This window comes from Maylandia zebra, linkage group LG12, assembly GCF_041146795.1.
Source record: "Maylandia zebra isolate NMK-2024a linkage group LG12, Mzebra_GT3a, whole genome shotgun sequence".
Classification (NCBI taxonomy): Eukaryota; Metazoa; Chordata; class Actinopteri; order Cichliformes; family Cichlidae; genus Maylandia; species Maylandia zebra.
In genome coordinates this window covers 7,511,218-7,530,715 of record NC_135178.1, presented here as the reverse complement: position 1 = coordinate 7,530,715, position 19,498 = coordinate 7,511,218, and the positions used below count along the sequence as shown (strand labels likewise).

The 19,498-nt window shown below is 39.3% G+C and overlaps 1 protein-coding gene across 8 annotated transcripts in view; it reads left to right on the top strand.

The window, feature by feature from the left end:
• The first annotated feature begins 4,843 nt into the window (after window positions 1–4,843).
• Window positions 4,844–19,498, top strand: part of citb (citron rho-interacting serine/threonine kinase b) — a 49,796-nt gene continuing 35,141 nt past the window's right edge. For 5 of the 8 annotated variants that reach the window (XM_012923566.4, XM_076890640.1, XM_076890641.1 and 2 more), the window contains exons 1-8: window positions 4,844–5,137; window positions 9,352–9,461; window positions 11,112–11,255; window positions 11,818–11,937; window positions 17,875–18,045; window positions 18,553–18,606; window positions 18,753–18,806; window positions 19,228–19,368. In XM_012923566.4, the coding sequence (XP_012779020.1) occupies window positions 9,453–9,461; window positions 11,112–11,255; window positions 11,818–11,937; window positions 17,875–18,045; window positions 18,553–18,606; window positions 18,753–18,806; window positions 19,228–19,368 (693 nt within the window). In that variant the 5' untranslated portion in view covers window positions 4,844–5,137; window positions 9,352–9,452. Of the gene's footprint in view, window positions 5,138–9,351; window positions 9,479–11,111; window positions 11,256–11,817; window positions 11,938–17,874; window positions 18,046–18,552; window positions 18,607–18,752; window positions 18,807–19,227; window positions 19,369–19,498 lie in introns of all 8 variants that reach the window. The other 3 variants (XM_012923568.5, XM_012923567.4, XM_076890638.1) reach the window with 2 other exon arrangements.

Below are 19,498 nucleotides of genomic sequence, written 5' to 3'. Positions count from 1 at the left end.
ATTGGGTGAAAATGATAGCGCCATATTTTGGTGCTTCACACGCACATCTGTGACATCCAGTAAATGAACACGTGAAGGGATAAAATGAAAACACTGTGCTGCCTTTAGTAGTGCAGGAGCCTAAAACCTACACACATAAGCGGGCACTTAAAAACAACAACAACAACAACAAAAAAAAAATACAACCTTTTTTTACATTGATTAATTTAAACGTAAGCTTTCACGATTTTTAAAAAAAGAATCTTTCAACTTGATCGCTTGGTCCAAATAAATAGGCTGGTAAACATGGATTTATGTAAATGAACAAAAGGTAAATAAAAACAAAGAAAAGCTTAAAAAAGAATCTTGACTGTTACCTACATAAACCCATCTTGCCACAGTTTGTGGGTATGTTTGACTACAGGTGTAGCTGGATTACAGTGTCAGAGGATGTTCAGGGGTATTTCTGGCAAAAATAGTCTGCAACACGAAGTTATCACGATATTTGATGACGCGCACATTTACAGTCTAGGTTCAAAATGTAATACCAAATCAAAGTGACCAGTAAGGTTATCATATTACGTTTTGTTATGAATTCGTTTATTTGAAAAAAATGTAATTATTTACACCATAAGATACATATGATACATTTTGGGGAATGAGTAAGTTTATAACTTGTTTTTGGTTCTTTGAAAAATGCACGCAGCCTCTCAGATGTTTCTAGAGAAGCTAATTAGCATAATGAGCTAACAGCTGTCTGTGAAATGAAATGTCTGTACACAGTGTATCAAGATATAGCTAATTTAATTGTTGTCAAATTTACACAAATTTAGCATTAGGCTATATTAATTAGTAGTTATAAATAGGTGCTGCGACCTCCGTCCACCCAGCAGTTTGATGTCTTCCAAAAGCGCCCACTAAATATAAACTAACACAAATCATAAGGAAGAAAATGGAGAAATACATGATGGGAAACTGCTTATTAACTGCTTTAAGAGATAAATTCAGGGTAAGTTGATAAATAAAGGATTAAGCGCACAGGGATTAGGTTTAGGGTCATGTGTTTACAAGTTAAAGGTTTTTAATGGACTCGCTGAGTCCTTCACAGATACTGTAATATGTGTGTATGTAGTAATGAGGGGGATGGGGTTAAAGATGGGGTTGGGGTCCTACAAACAAAGGCTCTACTGGGAGCACAAAAGAAGTGGGTCACGGCCTGCTGGCCCACCATGGCCCAACTTTGTGGATGGGGGTGCCACCATAGCTCAGTGGATAAACTCTGCTTTGATAAACCTAAGCTTAATGAATTTATCCGTATTAATATTATATTATATTGTTTGCAAATATAGGGAAAAATATTAACATCTGTTCTATGGATAAATAGTTGTACAGTTGCCTAAAGTCTCTTTATATTGTAAGGTAAACACTCTACAATAATAGAGAGAAAATACCAACAATTACACGACCACCTATGAGCAAGCACTTTGGCGACAGTGAGAAGGAAAAACGTACTTTTAATAGGAAGAAACGTCTGGCAGAACCAGGCTCAGGGAGTGGCATCTGCCATTGGGAAAGAGGTTAGAGAGACAGGACAAAAGACACACTGTGGAAGAAAGCCTAACTAAGGTCGGGCAGAAGGATTTTTAAATTATTCTTTGTTAGTATAAGTTTATTAATTTTCCTTTTATTTTTTGATAATCATTTTTAAGGTTTAAGTAAATGCAAACCCCCTGGCTCAAAAACAAGGTTTGAAACCTTTTCCAGTTTTTAATAGAGGGTAAAAATTTCTTCAGAGTATACCAACGTTTTTATATGCAAGAAAAATCATGAAAAATAAATCTTTTTTCTTTTTCTTCTACTTCTTTTTTTGACTAATAAGGGATTAATCAACTGCTTAAAGCCTATTATTAGGGCTGATGATCAAAGGGACACAAATCAGACCAACCCCGGTGGTTCTTTATTATAGACTGTGGCTCCCTCTGTGGAAAAGATGATGATATTACATTCACCTTCCCCAAGTGATGAATAAGAGATGATCATCCTACTTTCACTACTTGCAGCTCTCTTCCTGCAGATCTGAAAAGTATTTTAGGATTGTGATGTGTTATAAATATTTATGCTATAAAACTGTATCTGAGCTCTTTCTGAATCATTGCCAATCCCTTTGTGTACAAAATGTTTTGAAACAAGTGAAGGTTATTATAGAGATTCATGACCAAAATATGTAAATTGTTGACATATTCTGTGAAGCTTCAGTATTTAGAAGCAGTCGGAACGACCAACAAAAGAAGACGAAGAGCTTTCTGCCTGTGCTGGATTGTGAGTGACAATTCTCCATCCCCTTTTCACGTCAGTTGCCTAATTAACTGATTGAGTAATCAATTTTAAAATCCTCTAAAGAAAAATTAGCTCCCTTAATAGTGACAGTTTGGAGTGAATATGAGCAGAGTCTTTTAGTACTTTGTGTTCTGTGCTTATGTAACACCAACCCTTAGTCATACAGGCCTGACTTTGCCTTTTTTTTTTCAACTGATGCAAGGTTTGGCTTCCTGTTATGTAACAGAACCAGGCTCTTCAAACCTCTAGATTACTGTATTTCTCCGTGATAGCCCTCACCCTAAACCAACATAGCAGAACATACAGAATGCAGAAATGATGCTATATAAAATATTTTGCCAGTGGGTGGCAGTGTTTTTGCACTGCTCCTTCTGGTCAATGACTTGGAAAGCTTGTAACACCTGCAGAAGAGGTACTGCTCTTTCTGGGAATTTCAGTTTTTCCCTGTTGATAGTTTCTGCCATTCGTATGCGCAATAATATTTCCTAATGTTTACAGGAACAAAATAACCCCTAAATTCAAGAATCCTGTGCTTGCTCGCTTTAAAACAATTTGACACCAATCATCAGTCAATACAATATGGATGGTGGTCCATCCATATTACTTAATGCATGAGCAGTGGTGTACATTACAGTGAAATACAAGTGAAAACAGCCTTGGAAAAGGCCTGTTATTTTCCATCTTCACTTCAGAATTAAGCTGTGGTCTTAGACACATACAATACCTTGTTGCTAGGTAACATCAGTATGATGCCTGTGCTCAGCCCAGTACTCAAGATCACTTTGAAAATGCACCCTTATTTCACACTAATGCCAGTAAATTATGCTAACTAAAATATTCCATGAACAGTTTTGTCAGTAAATTGACTTCATTGTGACTTTAATGTTAATTGTAATCAGACTAACTTGTAATGACAGGTAAAATTTTACCATTTTATTCAATGTAGATCCACACTTGTATATATATTAGCTATAAAGGTTGGGAAAAGTACCAAGTGGAAACTTTACATACCTTTAATAACATGCTGGATTGTGCAGTGGCGTAAGCTAGAAGTAGCTCTATTTATAAATCATCACACATTTTTTCCTTCAGATATTTAAGGATCAACAAAACAAACATTATGTAATACTCTACTCCACAGATTTTGGTTTTCAGGTTTCCATAGCAGGTGTGTGTGCGCTATTTCTGAGTGTCATCCCAAGGTCTGTATGCTGAACTCTATAATTAAGGGCTCTTCCTGTATGTGTGCTTTTGCAAACACAGGCTGTTTCACAGTAACTGAAACAATGTAAAAGTGTTGTTAATGCACCAGATTCAAGGAGCAAAGAGGCAAAACTGGTCCGTTACCTACAGCAAGGAGGATGTGCAGAGTTGGAGATGAGAAAGTGGAGGTGTGAGCTGATTCAAGGCCAACATATGGGGGTATGCAGGCCTTAAGAAAGAAAAAAGATGGCTTTTGTTACACAACTAAGTCAGTGATTTCATAACCTTTTTTTAAGTATGAAAGACACGGAGATCTAATTAGCAGCCATAACAAAGCATAAGTGAGTACTTCCCATGTTCTCTGTCTGCCACTGATTACTGTCACACGCACTAAATGTACAGTACTGTATTTTCACCTTGATAGCATTTTGTCCCTTCTGTTGCGTTGATGTAGTACTGCTTGCCAGGTTAGGTTCTGCCATCTGTTACAGAGTGTGTAATCTGTCACTGTGTGCGTGTAGTTTGCAAGTCAGTGCCACGGTGACGTGTCACTTAGATTGCCAGACACCAGGGACCTTGTTAAGTTGTGACATGACATGTACCATTATTCTGTTAGCCCATGTGCAATAATACTTTCATGTATATTGCACCTGGTTTCAGTACTTTAAGTGTACTTTGTTACAGAGCTATTAGACACCATTATGGTTTACTGCTTCTATTGGGCCTTACTGGGTTTAAGCTAAAAGAGGGAAAATATATGTGAAAATGCAACATGTGGCTGACTCAGCTGTTCACAGCTCCTGCCTTTATGTGGGAAAAGTCTTTCACAGTCCATGCAAATGGGCTGATTAATTACTTTGCTGATTTAAAGTAATTTTAAAAAGATTACTATTGTAGGTTACAAACCATATTTGGCCGACAACCTTGGAGTACTTGAGTCTTTTTCCGTCAACTTGAAAATGAAAACAGATATTTGCTGTAACAGCACTCTTGTCCTGTCAGTTATTAGACTGCAGCTCTGCTCCTCAATTAGAAGCTGTTTAATAATGGTCACTGCATTTAGAAACTAATGAGGTGCCCAGTTTAAGAAGTCTTAAGCAAAATAAATGATGTACAGTACGTGGATCAGGCTGCTGACATTAGTGTGATTAGTTCTGGCTGCTACAGAATAGAGAGGAAGACAGAATTTGGGGAACGGTAAGGGTGAACAGATGACAAATAAGTGAGAGAGAGATAGCTTCCTCTCACACTATGGTATGTGATCTGGTCTGCTGCATTACTCTACAATGCATTTTCTATGTAGTCCTCCACTCCCTCCCTCTCTCCACTCTCTGTAAGCAGTAATCTCCAGTCGCTCTCACTGCCTCGCAGCTTTCTGCCCTGCCACAGCGCATATCTCTCTCTCTCTCTCTCTCTCTCTCTCTCTCTCACCCTCTCTCTCCTTTCGGCTCTACTTTCTCCCCAGTGAGGATGACAACCCCGAATTTGATGAACCAGCGAAGCTCTCATTCCGGCTGGTGGCTTCTGAGGGAGACCCCACATGAATGGGCTTACTGGACGAGGAGGTGCCGCGTCTAAGGAGCTTCGTAGGAAACCTGTCAGCTGTAGCAGTCGCTGAGTGAGTGTTATACTATTTTACTTAAGGTTTCTGTCAAGAATAAAGAATGAGTGAGGGTGATGACTGGATCGGGGAAAGAATGAAACCAGGATTTTATTGCTTTTCAGGTGTGACAGTGCATTATTTCCCCTTTAAGCATGCTGGAACCATTAGTTGACTGATTGATTGTCTGACACTACAGCTGAGGATTTATAGACTTATGAGATAACTAAGGCAGCGTTGAGCTTACGCAGCAGCTGTATCCCGTCTGTCAGGGCTGAGCACTGTTCTTGGTCACGACACTGAAATGCTGTGCCTTTGTTTGCCCATCTCTCTTCATCGCTGTGCTTACTGTAGCATACACTCATACAGATGGCTATCACTCCCTAGGGTTGTGTTCAAACTCACCATTGTTTGTAAATGGTCAGATTACGATCACATCAGGCTTTTCCAAACATCTATCTATACTAAGAGTGGGGAAGTTTTGAAACAAAGTTGACATGACTATTTATCATGTAAGGATTTTTCAGGTGATCTTAGCTCACTTTAACAATCCACTTGGCTGTAATAGTTATATGTGGAAAAAGGTCTGAAATAACAAAGTCTGATAAAGTCAGAAAAAGTGTAACAAGATGAAGGCTGTGGTTGGTGGAAGGCATCTCTATGGTAACAGCAGGTTATGCCAAGGTTAGAAGAGAGGTGAAGGAAGCTTGGGGCTTCTTTCTGGCGCACATTTAGGTGGATTGCAAATTACGTTACTGACGGGACTTAAGAGGATCAGCAAAACCGAATATTAATGAGGAAATTGTGAAAGAAAACAGAGGAAATTTACATACAATAAACTGTGTAAAAGTATTAAACACAACTCAAACCAGGGAGGGGGGATTTCTAAACTTCATCTACAGTATTCTGACTATATTTAATTTAAAACAGTTCATCAGGAGGGTTGGTTTGTTGGAGTTTCATCTCTAGTTTCCTGTTTGCGGAGGCAGGCCAGTCTGATGGTAGAGGGCAAAGAAAGAATAGAAGACACCGAGAAACTCTCGGCAGTAAAGATCTTCCAATGTTAATGCGAGCAGCGACGAGAGAGAGTTCGCTGCACCACATCCTCAAGTGTCATTTCCCCAAAAGGCTCCTTTAGAAGCCCACACTGATCCTCTTTGTCATTTGGATTTGAAGTATAACGATGAGCTAGATTTGTGAAGTGGTTTTCCAAATGCTCAGCATAAATTGTGACATTCATTCAATTTGATCGCCGAAAATGGCTGTCTCTGGAGCTCCAGAGCATTCAGTAGCTAGTCCGTAGCACTGATGGAGCTAGTTAAAAGTAAAAGTGTTTTTGGTGCCACGTCGTGAATGTAGGACAGGTTTTAGGAAGGCTAACCAGTCAGTTAGTGATTAAAGTCTAACTGTGGTCTGCACATTTTAACATGGCAGCATATCTGTCTACAACTGGCTGCTTGGTAACTGGAAGCATTGAAGTGCAGCTCTGAATACCATTTTAACTGTTTCAGGGTGGAATTTTCCTATAAAGCTTATGTAACAACTGATATTTCTGGCCAGTGTTTATTTTGAATGTGCTAGTTCTTCATGCTGTAAGTATAAAAACCTCTAGTGTCACTTGAATTGCCTTAAAACCTCTATCTTATGGAAAATAGTATCTTATATCAATTTCTGATATTCCCATGCACTAGGCCTATGATGGACCTTCAAATTAATATTACTGTAGTCAAGCACCAAATAACATGGATAAGGCTATATTAGTAGTAGCCTTCAAAACTAAAATGCTAGCAGGAAACTGTGGAGCTAGAGAGCCTTGCACTGGGGTATTGTTAATTTGTCGTTGTCATGACAATCAGCATAAAATCTCACAGTATACATGGAAAAGATGGCCTGAAAGATCAACTTAGAGGGAAGTGGTTGAAAGAAAGACATTGAGCTTGTTCTTAGGGAGAATCTGTCCCACTACAAAGTTGCAACAGGTCTGTGATTCACCGCTGCCCATACAGTGGCCGTGGCCCTTGGTCACCTAGACTGAATGTGGAGCAACACCATGACTGGGATGCAACCTCTCTCCACTCTCCTCCTCTTCAACAACTCTGACTCACAGCCCAGCACGCATTATTCAGCCCACGAAAAAGAGCTCTTCGAATGAAGCCAGTGTTCTTCTCGGAGCTCTCATTTGTCTCATTTAAAGTTTTTCTGGAGTTGTTTTGATTGCACTAGCACGCCAAACTATGTTCAGGATTTGAACACTGTTAAGTTTGAACAACACAAATCTAGAGATGTTCAGTGGATACAGATTGGCTAGCTCAGAGGTCAAACTGTCTTTCCTGTTGTTGCAATGAGGTTTTAAAAGTATAGTTATTAGTAATTGCTTTGTGGGAGCTAATTATTGCTGAGGAGGAGCCCAGCTGCACAGTCTGTTAGCTCAGCTGATTATGGGCAGTCAGCTAGCACTCGAATTTTAGAGGAAGACAGCCAGATCTGAATCCCATCTGGTGCCTCATGCTCGGATGGCACCCCTAACCACCAACTTTACAACTGGCTGGCTGCAGATGAAGTTCTCCACATTGTTAAGAAGTGTCAGCACATATAGATTCATTAGTGGCTTTGAGCCTCTTAGACCCACAAGCAGACATGAACCAAAGGCACATAAATCTTCTGTGCCTCTCTGAGTCAAAACAATTTCACAGGAGTGAAAATCTTTTGGGGATCACACTTGCAAAATTGTTTTTCTAACCGCACCGTCACCATTGAATACAAATGGGACTTTTTGACATCTCATATAAAGTATACAGAGGGAACATGCGCCTCTGACGTGATGTGCTTACAGGCTGAAAAATCATCAGGTGCATGAGGAAGCTAACCTCATGCATCATCAGCCATTACAAGCCACCTGCTCCTGCATCATGTTGTGCCAGTGAAACTTGAACTCTAGGCTGATGCAGCTTGGGCACATGCTGCGTGGCCTGTTGTGATACCGGACAGAACACTCAAAAAAAAAAACCTTGAAGCATGATGATTACAGAATGTCAGATTTCCGGAGGAAGTATTAGTAAGCACCAGCAGCGTCTTTAGAAGTTCACAGTGTGTGTTGTTCATCTGCATAGTGTGCACAGCTTAGTTTCCACTTAGAAATCCATGCAGTCTTCTGGTAAACATCCTGATTATGGAAAAAATAGCAAAATTTCACTAACAGAGTATTGTCAAGAAACGGAAGTTTTCCTGCTATGTTCATTTCTTTAGAGACATTACCAGCCATCTAAACCCTAAGCTTAAACATTATCTGTACATATTCTGACTTCATTATTTGAAATTTCGCTATCTTTAATATGACCATCCCCCACTGCAAAAGCATTTATATGGCAGAAAATCAGAGGAACCAAACTAGATGCCCTTAAAACAAAATAATAAAGCATTTAAATAGTAAATTAAATGTCTTATGAACACAGTGCAGCGGCAGTAGAGCACATACAGTAGTTGAGCTTGAGCCGAGCTTGTTACTGTAGCGAGGAGTGGGAGGTGAGCCTGTGCTTTTAATAGACATCCTGCCTCTGCCACTCATTCTTGTGCATGCTACTTGATCACAAAAGCTGCCAAATATATCCAGTGGTGGTAAAAGAGGCTGTTGTTGTGAACACGAGCAGGCTATTTTTAGTCTCTACCAGGAGAGAATATATGATCACGTATTTGATCAGCACAGTGGTTTGCTTACTAAATATCTAAGCTGTGAACAGCATCCTTTATCTTCTAGTCATCTGTGGTATCATGTTAATGGAGTAAGTGTTAATGTATAAAGTGTCGCTGCTCTGGAATGACTCTGTGCTATGTGAATTTCGCAAGTCTTCAGTGTTTGTTTGATAAATGCTATTTTTGGTATGAAAGTGAGCATTTGAGTTGAGATTTAAAGTGTATGTAATCACGGTACATTTGCCCGAGTCACTACATGCAGTAAACAGGATTTAATCTAGTTTTGGTTTGATAGTTTTGACAATATACCACTTATTTACTTTTTACATATGTAAACACATAGACACATGAATTCTGTTATGTATGGTCACAGGAACTATCCCAACTGACTTATGGAATAAGTCATCTATACAGTATGATTATGAAAGGTAAGTGTTTTACATAAGAGCACTGAGTCAGCCCTTCATATTTCAAGAGAGGATAAGCAGAAACTGTTTATTGTAATGTGTCTCTAACTGCTATCCGTTCCCTCTCACCTACAGATTAATGACTGCATCTATCAACTCTCCTGATAAGACCATCTCCTTTGGCACAGCCTCATTACTTTAAAAGCACCAAAACAAAGGCCAGGATTGCCAGACACATGTCACAGGTATAACTTTTCACATGGTAAGAGTTTGTTTCTAGAGTCAGCCATCTGTTTGCCAGTTTGCCTTGCCTGATGTGTTTTTCTGTATGTTTGGAATTTCTGGCTATTTACCCTTGTGGCTACACTATGTGCTTTACCTTTAACGGCTATGGTAAGAATAAAAATCTCTCAGGTTCAGCAACTGCTGTGAAAAATATACTAATTAATCCTGACTGATGTGATGTAAGTGATGCTTAGCAAAGAAGCTGCATAATCTTTCTCATAAAGTTGTCGTGATAAAGGTGATGAAACATTTAAAAATATTAAATTCAGTTTTATTTATATTGCATCGCTAATATATATTGTAATATATCTATATCACTAAAGCACTTCTGGATGGATGCAAACTGCATTTCGTTGCCCTGTACCTGTGCATGTGCAATGACAATAAAGTTGAATTCTATTCTAATTCTATTCTATCAAATCACAACATCCATCCCATCAAGACACTTTATACTGGGAGGTAAAGACCTTACAATAATAGAGACAAACCCCAACAATCAGATGCCCTTGTGTGAGCATCCACTTGGTAACTGTGGGGAGGCAAAACTCCAGGCTCGGAGAAGGGGTCCCTTCACCCCCATCTGAGTACGGGGTGTGGGGAACTGAACTGAGAAGGTGCTCAGACATTTACAAGTGAAATAAGGATCCTTATGAATTGTGAATCATGCTAAGCTACATTAGTCCAAGAATAAAAACATGGAGTTGAAAAATGGTCCCTTTTAATTTTTGTTTTGCTGCACAAGCTCATCAACAAATGTTACCATTTTATTTCATAGCTTACACAAGTTAATTCTCACAAACAGATATATTATTTTGTTGAATGTGCTCTACTGATTGGTGGTGAGATTCAGTTTTGTATCGACTGTTTGTTTTTGTATGCAACTCTATCAAAATACTCAAAGTTAGGCATCTGGTTCAGTACATCGAACCAAGCAGCTCGTAACACAAAGAATCCATCAGTGAGGGAGCAGTAATATCTCAGCTACTTCAACACCTCCGTCTCATTCTTAAGCACATATTTAAACCTGTCAGAAGGAAACTTTGCTGACTTATAAGATCTGGCTAATGTAATCTGTATGACTCAAAACATACCTCTTATAACACCTCCACAAGCCCCAACCAGATGAAGATATAATGAGCAGTGTACTTCAGTGTCCTGAGTCACATATAAATGTGTGCAGATTTACACCAATCCACCTTTATTCATGTCACTGTATTTCTCTGAGCTGTCTGCTGAAAGACTTGTGAGTGACACATCATTTTGGATTCCTGTACCACACTGACCCTTTGGTTTTACTGGCTGCAACACCCATGCCGTGGTGCTGTGTTTTCGTGAGCATGTGTCTGCATTGTGACTGTGTTAGTGCTGCTATAGACTAAGCGCTGTCACAGTATCTGTGACTGTGCTGCCTGTCCTGCTGTTTCTCTGCTTTCCAACCCTCCTCTTGGCCTGTAATGCTATAATGGCAAATGTAATTGTAACATCAATCACTACCAATGACATGTGGCACCAAACAAGTCTACTGCACTTTTACACAGACACACACAGACAGATAAGCATATTACATGCATGTTGTGACAATTGCACAAATATACTGTTTTTCCTTTCAGGTTGAGCAAGAGATCTCGCTCATTCAGAGGAAGATGTCTGACCTTGAGTCAGTGCTCCAGCAAAAGGACATAGAGTTGAAGGCCTCAGAGACTCAGAGGACAATCCTAGAACAGGATCTGGCCACTTATATCACCGAATGCAGTGTGAGTATCTCCAGGGATTATAAGACAGAGACATAGCACTGGAAAGAGTGTGAAATCTATGGAAACATTTGCTAAAAGCAAAACTGAAACTGAACTACCAGGTAAAAAGTTTTAGTACGCCTTATTTTGGAGCAAAATCGATTTTTATTAGATTTAACAGGAGATTTTATATTAACGTTTTTTATGATGTGTGACTACTGGAATTAATCAAGCACCAGAAGTGTCTCATGATGGTTGGGAAGTGGTAAGAACTGCTTCTACAAGAACTTTGTATTACTACAATCGCTAGCATATGGGCTGCTTCCTCATATGCATGTGTGTGTATGCCATATATACTATGACTCTTGCTGTCAATTCACTAAAATGCAATGGTAGATGAACAAGATATTGGAAATACTACTTAGCTGATGATAGTACGATTCAACAGCATCCAAAAAGTGAAACAACACCTATTTAACACTAACTATTTATTTCAGGATTTTGATATCAGGTTGATTTATTTTCAGCTGAGTATTCCCAACAAAGTGTCGGCTGACTGAACACAAGTTTGTCTTGATTTCAGAGTCTAAAGCGTAGTTTGGAACAGGCTCGTATGGAAGTGACACAGGAGGACGATAAAGCACTGCAGCTTCTTCATGACATCCGGGAGCAAAGCAACAAACTTCAGGAGATCAAAGAACAGGTAGGACGACATTTCGGGTGTCACATTAGGTCAGCTGGCTGAGAGTACGCCTGATGCTGTGGGCTCAGAATTGAATAATTAATGAGGAAATTAGTCAGCTCTCTACTGTTGCAATCATTTTTTGATTTCATTAAGTTTTGTTCTTTTGAGTGAAAAGACTTTTCTTTAGTGACTGTTTTCCCCTTCGTTTTCCAATGAGTATTCATGCAGTACTTTGCAGTGAAGGGAAGTACAGTATTACATAAATAACGAATTGTTTTTCAAAAAGAACATTTTAAGAGGATTTCATAATGGCAGTCAGATGGAGCAGGTCGAGCCACCAAGGCTGAGTGTGTGGGTTGTGAGTGTTAATTAGACAGGCACATGATGCTGAAACCCCACAGCTAGGGATGGGAATTGATAAGAATTTAGTGAGTCCGATTGCACTATCTATATCACGTGTCGATTGTCATTGGGTTCTCATTGGCTCTGTTTTGAGAGTCAGCACCATCACTAAGCAGCAATGAAGAAAATACATTCATGCAAATGAATTGCAAGCTGTGGGTCAAATGTTTGTGCATGTTTGCTGAGGTATTTCCCCTCTTTGTTGTGATCAGTGAGGAGTTGTTACTCAAAAAGTCATTATTTAACATAATACACGCTTTTATTTTCATGCAATGCAGTACGTTTCTAAATTACTCCAAGGAAAAAGTAATTTGTTGTACTACCTGTTACATTACGTTCATGTTACTCTGTAAAAAGCTGAAACACACTGTCTCATAATCACTATTTTACAATATAAACAACCCCACACACCAACACAAATCCCTAACGAGGACACACATCTCTAAGATCTTTCTCTTAACAGAATACAAAGCTGACCGCACAAAGCAAAGATGAAAACCAGCACAAAAAAGCGATCGCTGCAGTGATTCTGCTTTAGAAACACGAACAGGTAGAAAGGGAGGCTGCAGCCTGACTGCTCATCTGCTTGTTACCTGTTGAAGTTCAGGGTCTGTCTGCATTCACTCAGCTTTCACCCTGGGTTCTTGGCTAGCTTAGCGTTAGCATGCTGTCTTGGCAGATGCTTGCAAAGAAAGTTGTGTTAGCAGCATAATGCGGCTGTTCCTGCCCTGGATGCAGTTTTAAGCTTTATCATTTATCTCGTCCTTTTGTGCAATAAAAATAAATGCGCATATCCAAGCTCTAGACTGCATCACTATTTTCCTCTTCTGAAATCAGCTGATTGTAGCACAAGTGCAAGAATGGATAACTGGGATCGACAGGCAAGGAGACTAACAGTTCCAATGAATTGGACTACTGGGAACTGGTTCTTGATTCCCATGCCTACCCACAACAGGCTGTAGGGGTGCAATCAGTATAGCATTACCTACATCATGTGTAGAAATGCCTCATGTTGGAGTACCCTCTTAATGTAAATGATTGTGGTTTTTTTAATCCTTGAAAAACCATTTTTTATACATGTATATATTCAATTTACGGTATATGGATGGAGCGCATGTACAGCGCTTTATTGGAAAAAGGTTTGTTTACCACAAGCCTGAGAAAGAACTCATCAAAGGTTTAGTTCACTCCTCTGTTTGTAAGACCTTGCTTTATTAGGCTGAGTTGATCGTGCAGTTTTTAAGATGTTAAAATACAGTGAGTCTGTAAAGTGCTTCGACTCAGTGAGTCTCTTTGGAATCAAGAATATGTCTGATATCAAATGAGACAGGAGTGTACACACAGCTCTTAATTAATGAAATCAAAAGTGATGAGTGTGTGGCATGTGTTTGTGCGAGCATGTATAGTTCTGCAGGGGTGACGGCACAACATGAAAGAACGTTGCCAGCTGTGAGAATCAAGCTGATACAAGATTGACAATTTAGGACAAGAGATAAGGAGCATGAAAAATCATCTTCCTGGCATTATGCACCATTTTTTTTTCTTAAAAAGCAACCTGTTTTCCTCAGCCTACACTAGTGCCGGTTACCAAGCACTGAATACAGGGAATATAACTGGTTGCCATGGTGATGAGAGCCATATACCTACAAGTGAGGAGAGCGCTGATGCAGTGGGCAGGCTGTCGTGATGAGGTGTTGGGGCCTTAGCTCATACTGTTTGGAAAACAGAAATTTTGACCATCACTTCATATTCTCCTTAAACAAACAGTGATCCGTGTGATGTAAGAGATTGCAAAATACCACTCGGATTAATAAATTGTCCAGAAAAAAAATGATGGAAGTATTTTCTGGGGGGGAAGAAAATGGAAAAAAAGCTTGAAATGGAGGGTGATATCCTGTCACAAAGCTGTAAAGTCACTTTGCGAAGTGAGGATAGTTATCACATTGTCTTTTTGGAAAGTTACAGAGATGTTGGACACAGAGCAGAATCAGTTTACAGCTTGCTTTTCACGTAAAGCATACTGTGGCCCCGGGGATCCCTCAGCAGGAGTCTGAGGAAGTTGTTTTTGTGTCTGTTTGTTTCTTTTTCTCAACATTTCAGTACTATTATTCATTTTAGCGTGTTACTGTTAACGGCTACCCTGAGGTACCCCTGAGCAAGGTACACTGCTCCCCGGGCGCCTGCTTAGTGGGCTGCCCACTGCTTCACTGAGTGAATGGGTCAAATGCAGAGAAAAACAAGTAATTTCCCCATGGGGATCAATAAAGTATCCATTATTATTATTATTATCATTATTATTATTATTACTGTGCAGAGCTCAGACTGATAACCTGAGAGTGCAGTCAGTCTCACTGAGTTAAGTTAACAGCAGTGAGATTAGGGTTGTGGTTGATTGTGCTGGGGTACTAAAATATCAAACATTATTAGGTGTTTTCTTTTCAGTTTTCTTCTTATATGGAAGCCCTTCATGGATAAATTCTGACTAAAATAAAAAGAATTCAGACTACACTGTCAAATTTGTGAGGGTTTTCTGCTGCTCGTGTGTATTATACAGCTCTGTGTTCCCACTGGTGCCTCCCAGCAGGGTATTTACACCAGCTAAATCCTGCATTTCATCTTGAATAGCATCTGTCTCCCACGCTCTGTCACATGACTGCAGTGTTTATCACTTTTGTGCAAAAAATCATGCAGTATTGGATCAACAAAGAGAGATTGGAGATAGATTCATTTACAAAGAGAAGAACTCTGTGCCAAAGCCAGGAAGACCTGCAAACATATAGAAAGAGACAGTTTCACTGAAGATACAAGAGTAAATAAGACCCACAGAAAAGCACACGGTTCCTTTTTTCTGCTGTATCAACAAAAAAACGTTAGAAGTCATGAAATTTAAGAAAGTACCAAGAAAGAGTGCATGAACTGTGTCTGCATATATACATAATAGAATACTGCATACAAAAAATGTTAGACTTTAAAAAACCCTGCCCAACAATGGTTTGAATTTAGTTTTGCTCCTAATAGGTCCGTCTGTGGAACAGTCCCAAACTAAGCCATGAGATGAGTGAAGATTTTGGCCAGGACTGAGTCCTGTTGACTTTCATTGTTATCAGTTGCAAACTCATGCAAGTTTCAAGAGCCTAACATTTTTCTTACTGAGTGGAAATAACTAAAACAACATTTAAGACAAATTCGATTAAAATTTTTTAGTATAGCACAAAATCACAACAATGGTTGCCTGCTTTATATTGTAATATATTATAATAATAGAGAGAAAACTAATAAAGTAATGAAGAGAAAACCCACCAATCACACAATCGCCTACAGCATAAGCAAGCACTCGGCAACAGTGGGAAGGAGAAACTTCCTTTTAACAGGAAGAAATCTGAGGCAGGACCAGGCTCAGGGAGGGGCGGGGCCATCTGCTGCGACCGGTTGGAGAGAGGTGAGGAAAGAGGTGCGTCAAGGAGAAGTGCTCAGTGCATCATGGGAAATCCCCAACAGCCTATCGCTATTGCAGCATAACTAAGGGAGGATTAAGGGTCACCTGATCCAGCTCTAACTGCAAAACTAAAAAAAGGAAGAAAAAAAGATTTAAACCTAATCTTACAAGTAGAGAGAGTTTCTGTCTCCTGAATCCAACCTGGAAGCTGGTTCAATAGGAGAGGAACATGAAAGCTGAACACTCTGCTTTTAAATATTCTAGGAACCAGAAATAACCCTGCACTCTGAAATGCTCCATTAGGCTGATATGGTACAATGCGGTCCAAGTAAGCGCACCACCCAAATAAAACTAAAAACGCAAGGTTTGAAACATCAGAACACAATTCAGAATCAGAATTTTTACCTCTAATAAGGTGAAAATTGCAAACTACCTTAGAAACAATACATTTATGGATCCTTATGTATTTGTCTTGTGAAGTGAGCAAGTAGGAACAATTTAATGTCATTAATTTGCTTCTTTTTCCTGTTTTTTTCCTTTGAGTTTATCAATTCTTAAAAAAAAATCCGCATAGAAAAGAAAACAGATTAATTTATTTACTTTTTTGTTTGTTTGTTTGTTTGTTTGCTTTTTTCTTTACAAGTAAACACAGATTTGAAGATCTCAGTCTTTAGGGGTTTGAGGGTGTTAACAGTGGCTTCCTTCATTGCATCAGCTCATCTAAGTTTTGAATGTCATGTCTTGTCTCAGAGTTTTTTTTTCTGTGCAGGTGTGTGAGCCACAATTATGTTCCATCTCAAGAAAAGACCGCTGCTGTGATTCAGCAATTCACAAGCTGTATTTGTTTAGCACACTGAAAGCTTTCTTTTTCATTTCTTTAGGCCAAATCATCATTCTGCTAAAGAATTACTGGAATTGGAGAAACATTTCTAACCCATAATCATGATTATTGTCACTATCAAATGGGAGATGTACCTATGGATCCAATGAATTGTCACTATAATGGAAACTGCCTTGCTTTAATGGAGCCAAAGTGGTCATGGTGGAGGCAAATGTTTACTTCAACATGGTGCCAAACCAGCTCAGTGATGTTTTTCTTCCTGGCCCACAGCAGTACATTCTGACAATGTGGGGACTCTTCGGATCACCATGTCTGATGCTGTGTGCTTCGACATAGACCAGTTTTAATCTGCGTCGGCTGAGCACCAATGCTCCCTGGATGCACAATGATGCTAGTTTTTATTAGACTGACAAACAGGCTGATGTACCCTGTAAGCAGATGAGGTGGTTAAAATTAGATTTGTTATGCAGTGACTAATTACTGTTTAACAGACATCTGCAAATGACTGTGGCCGATCATTGTTTCTACATTCTTTTCTCCTTTTAACGGTCTTTTCATAAATGTTTATTTTCCTCTACTATGTGATGAGTTTTGAACGTGTGCCTGGGACTGCTATAAATGATGCAGTGATCTCTAACAAGGACATCTTCTTCAGGTTCTAGTCAAACAATGTTAAGGTTGTTTGAGAAAGCGTGCAGTATTTGCTCTAACCAAATATGCTACACTGGAATGAGGACAATCTTAATGGATACTAAAAATATAGTTACGTTACCTGGATTAAGTGCTTATGATTAAGATATTAAATCCTTGCAATATTGTGCACAAGTATTAATTCAACCCTCATTTGTTCATTGCTTTGCTTCTAAGGAAACAGAGCTTCTTGCGAGTGTTTGTCTTTGTTGTCTACAGTATGTTCAACATGTTTTAGTAAGCTTTCATAAACCTTTAAGAAACCTTATTTCAAAGTTGAATCCTGTCACTGTGCATCTGGAAAGCCCTATTTGTCACCATGTAAAAAACCATTTGTAAAAGTCCAATCGGACAATGCTCCCAGCTTTCTGACTGTAGTTTGATGAAGCCCAAATTTTGAAAAACATCACCATGCTTCCCTTGTGATGATTTAGATTCAAGTCTGAATTATGTGAGAGTACCTAATTTGGGTAGATGTGGTGTTGGGTCAGCATTTTGTGGGACTACTTGGACCCTTTGCTTAAATTTCTGTTTGTGTTCAGCTTCACTTATCCAGTCATCTAAGGTTTCTCTTACCTGTGTGTAGGAATATCATGCCCAGCTGGAGGAGATGCGAGTTTCCATTAGACAGCTGGAGGAGGACCTGTCTGCTGCCCGTCGCCGTAGCGACCTTTATGAGGCAGAACTGAAAGAGTCCCGCCAGGCCAGCGAAGAACTGAAGAGGAAAGCTGCAGAGTACCAGCACAGGATTCAGAAGGTCTGCACTGGAACTAAAGCTTTTAATGATTCAAAGGTTTTAGGAAGGCATCAAACTGTATGAACAGTTGTGGTCAGACGTTTGCATCATGGGCATGAATGTCATGGTATTGGGGTTTTTTGATGATTTCTTTGAAATGTTCTTTCTCCACATTGTTGAGCAGTGATTGTATGGCATACATCTGTAATGGCTAAAACACAAGCATTGGGTGCCCAAGTTTGTGGACTACATTTAAAGGCAGGTCAGTTACAGGAAACCAAACAATTGTGCAACTTTCTAAGGGGCATTAAACCAAATATTAGTGTGGGTGTGTGCATATATTTGAGCCTAATTTTGACCCTTAGTGGATTTGACGAATGCTATGTAAACTACTGAGCATACCTGTAATCTGGCTGTTGGCAATTATAGCGCTCACAGTGACAGAGCAACCACATGATCGTGATTTGCAACTTCTCACTTTTCTAGTAAAGTAGTGATCATTTCTCTTCCTGACCTTCATCTTCACAGGCCAAAGATCAAGGGAAAGCAGAAGGAGATGAGACGATCACCAAGTTGGAGAAGGTAGCTCATGAAGTTAATTTATTCGTGATAAAACTGTGTGATTGGTGAGGGTGAAAATTTATTCTAGGTAAAGACACTGAAGAGTTTAAATGACTTTAATGTGGGATAATATTTCCATATTAAAAGGATTTTTTCCCCCTTTTTAGACAAATACTGAACAGCATGTAAAGATCCAAGAGCTACAGGAAAAACTCACCAAGGTAAAATATTTTTGTTTAAAAGACCAATTAATAATTTATTTGAACTTGTATCCTAAATGGAAGAGATGCAGCAGTATTTTTGCACTTTGAGATGACTTTATAAACTTTTCATTACCCTTCCCAACCCCCTCCTTCCTCTCTCTGTCTCTTGATTAAACTTTGGTCTCTTGTCAGATGTAGGCTATTGCCAGGGAACGATTAAAGAGTTACTGATTAATAATCAACAGTCAAACAGTTTTGGCTACAATTGGCCTAAATCTGACACAATGCGAACTAAATGTGAAATAATTAACATGTAGCATGTAATTTTCTTAAGGATTTGGTATGAGCAATATAAAGTAGTTTATTTAAACGTAAGAAAGAGAGCAAAAGTTTGGTTATTCCTTCTAAATGTTTTCCATCTTTTCCTTGTAATTACTAGGCATTAAAAGCAAATGCTGAGGCTACTGACCTCCTTCAGACTACAAAACTGGCCAAAGAGCGCATGGAGCGGGATCTAGAGAGGCTCCAGAATAAGGAAGACTCCAGTGACAGCCTACGCAGACGTCTCCGTGAGACTGAGGTACACACACACAAACACTGCTGTCACAGACACTGTACACATGCACAAAGACTTTCATACATGCGTTCTGGGGTTTTTTCTTGCTATTCTGTGTTTTCAGTCATTCGTAGATTTGCACCGTCAAAATTTC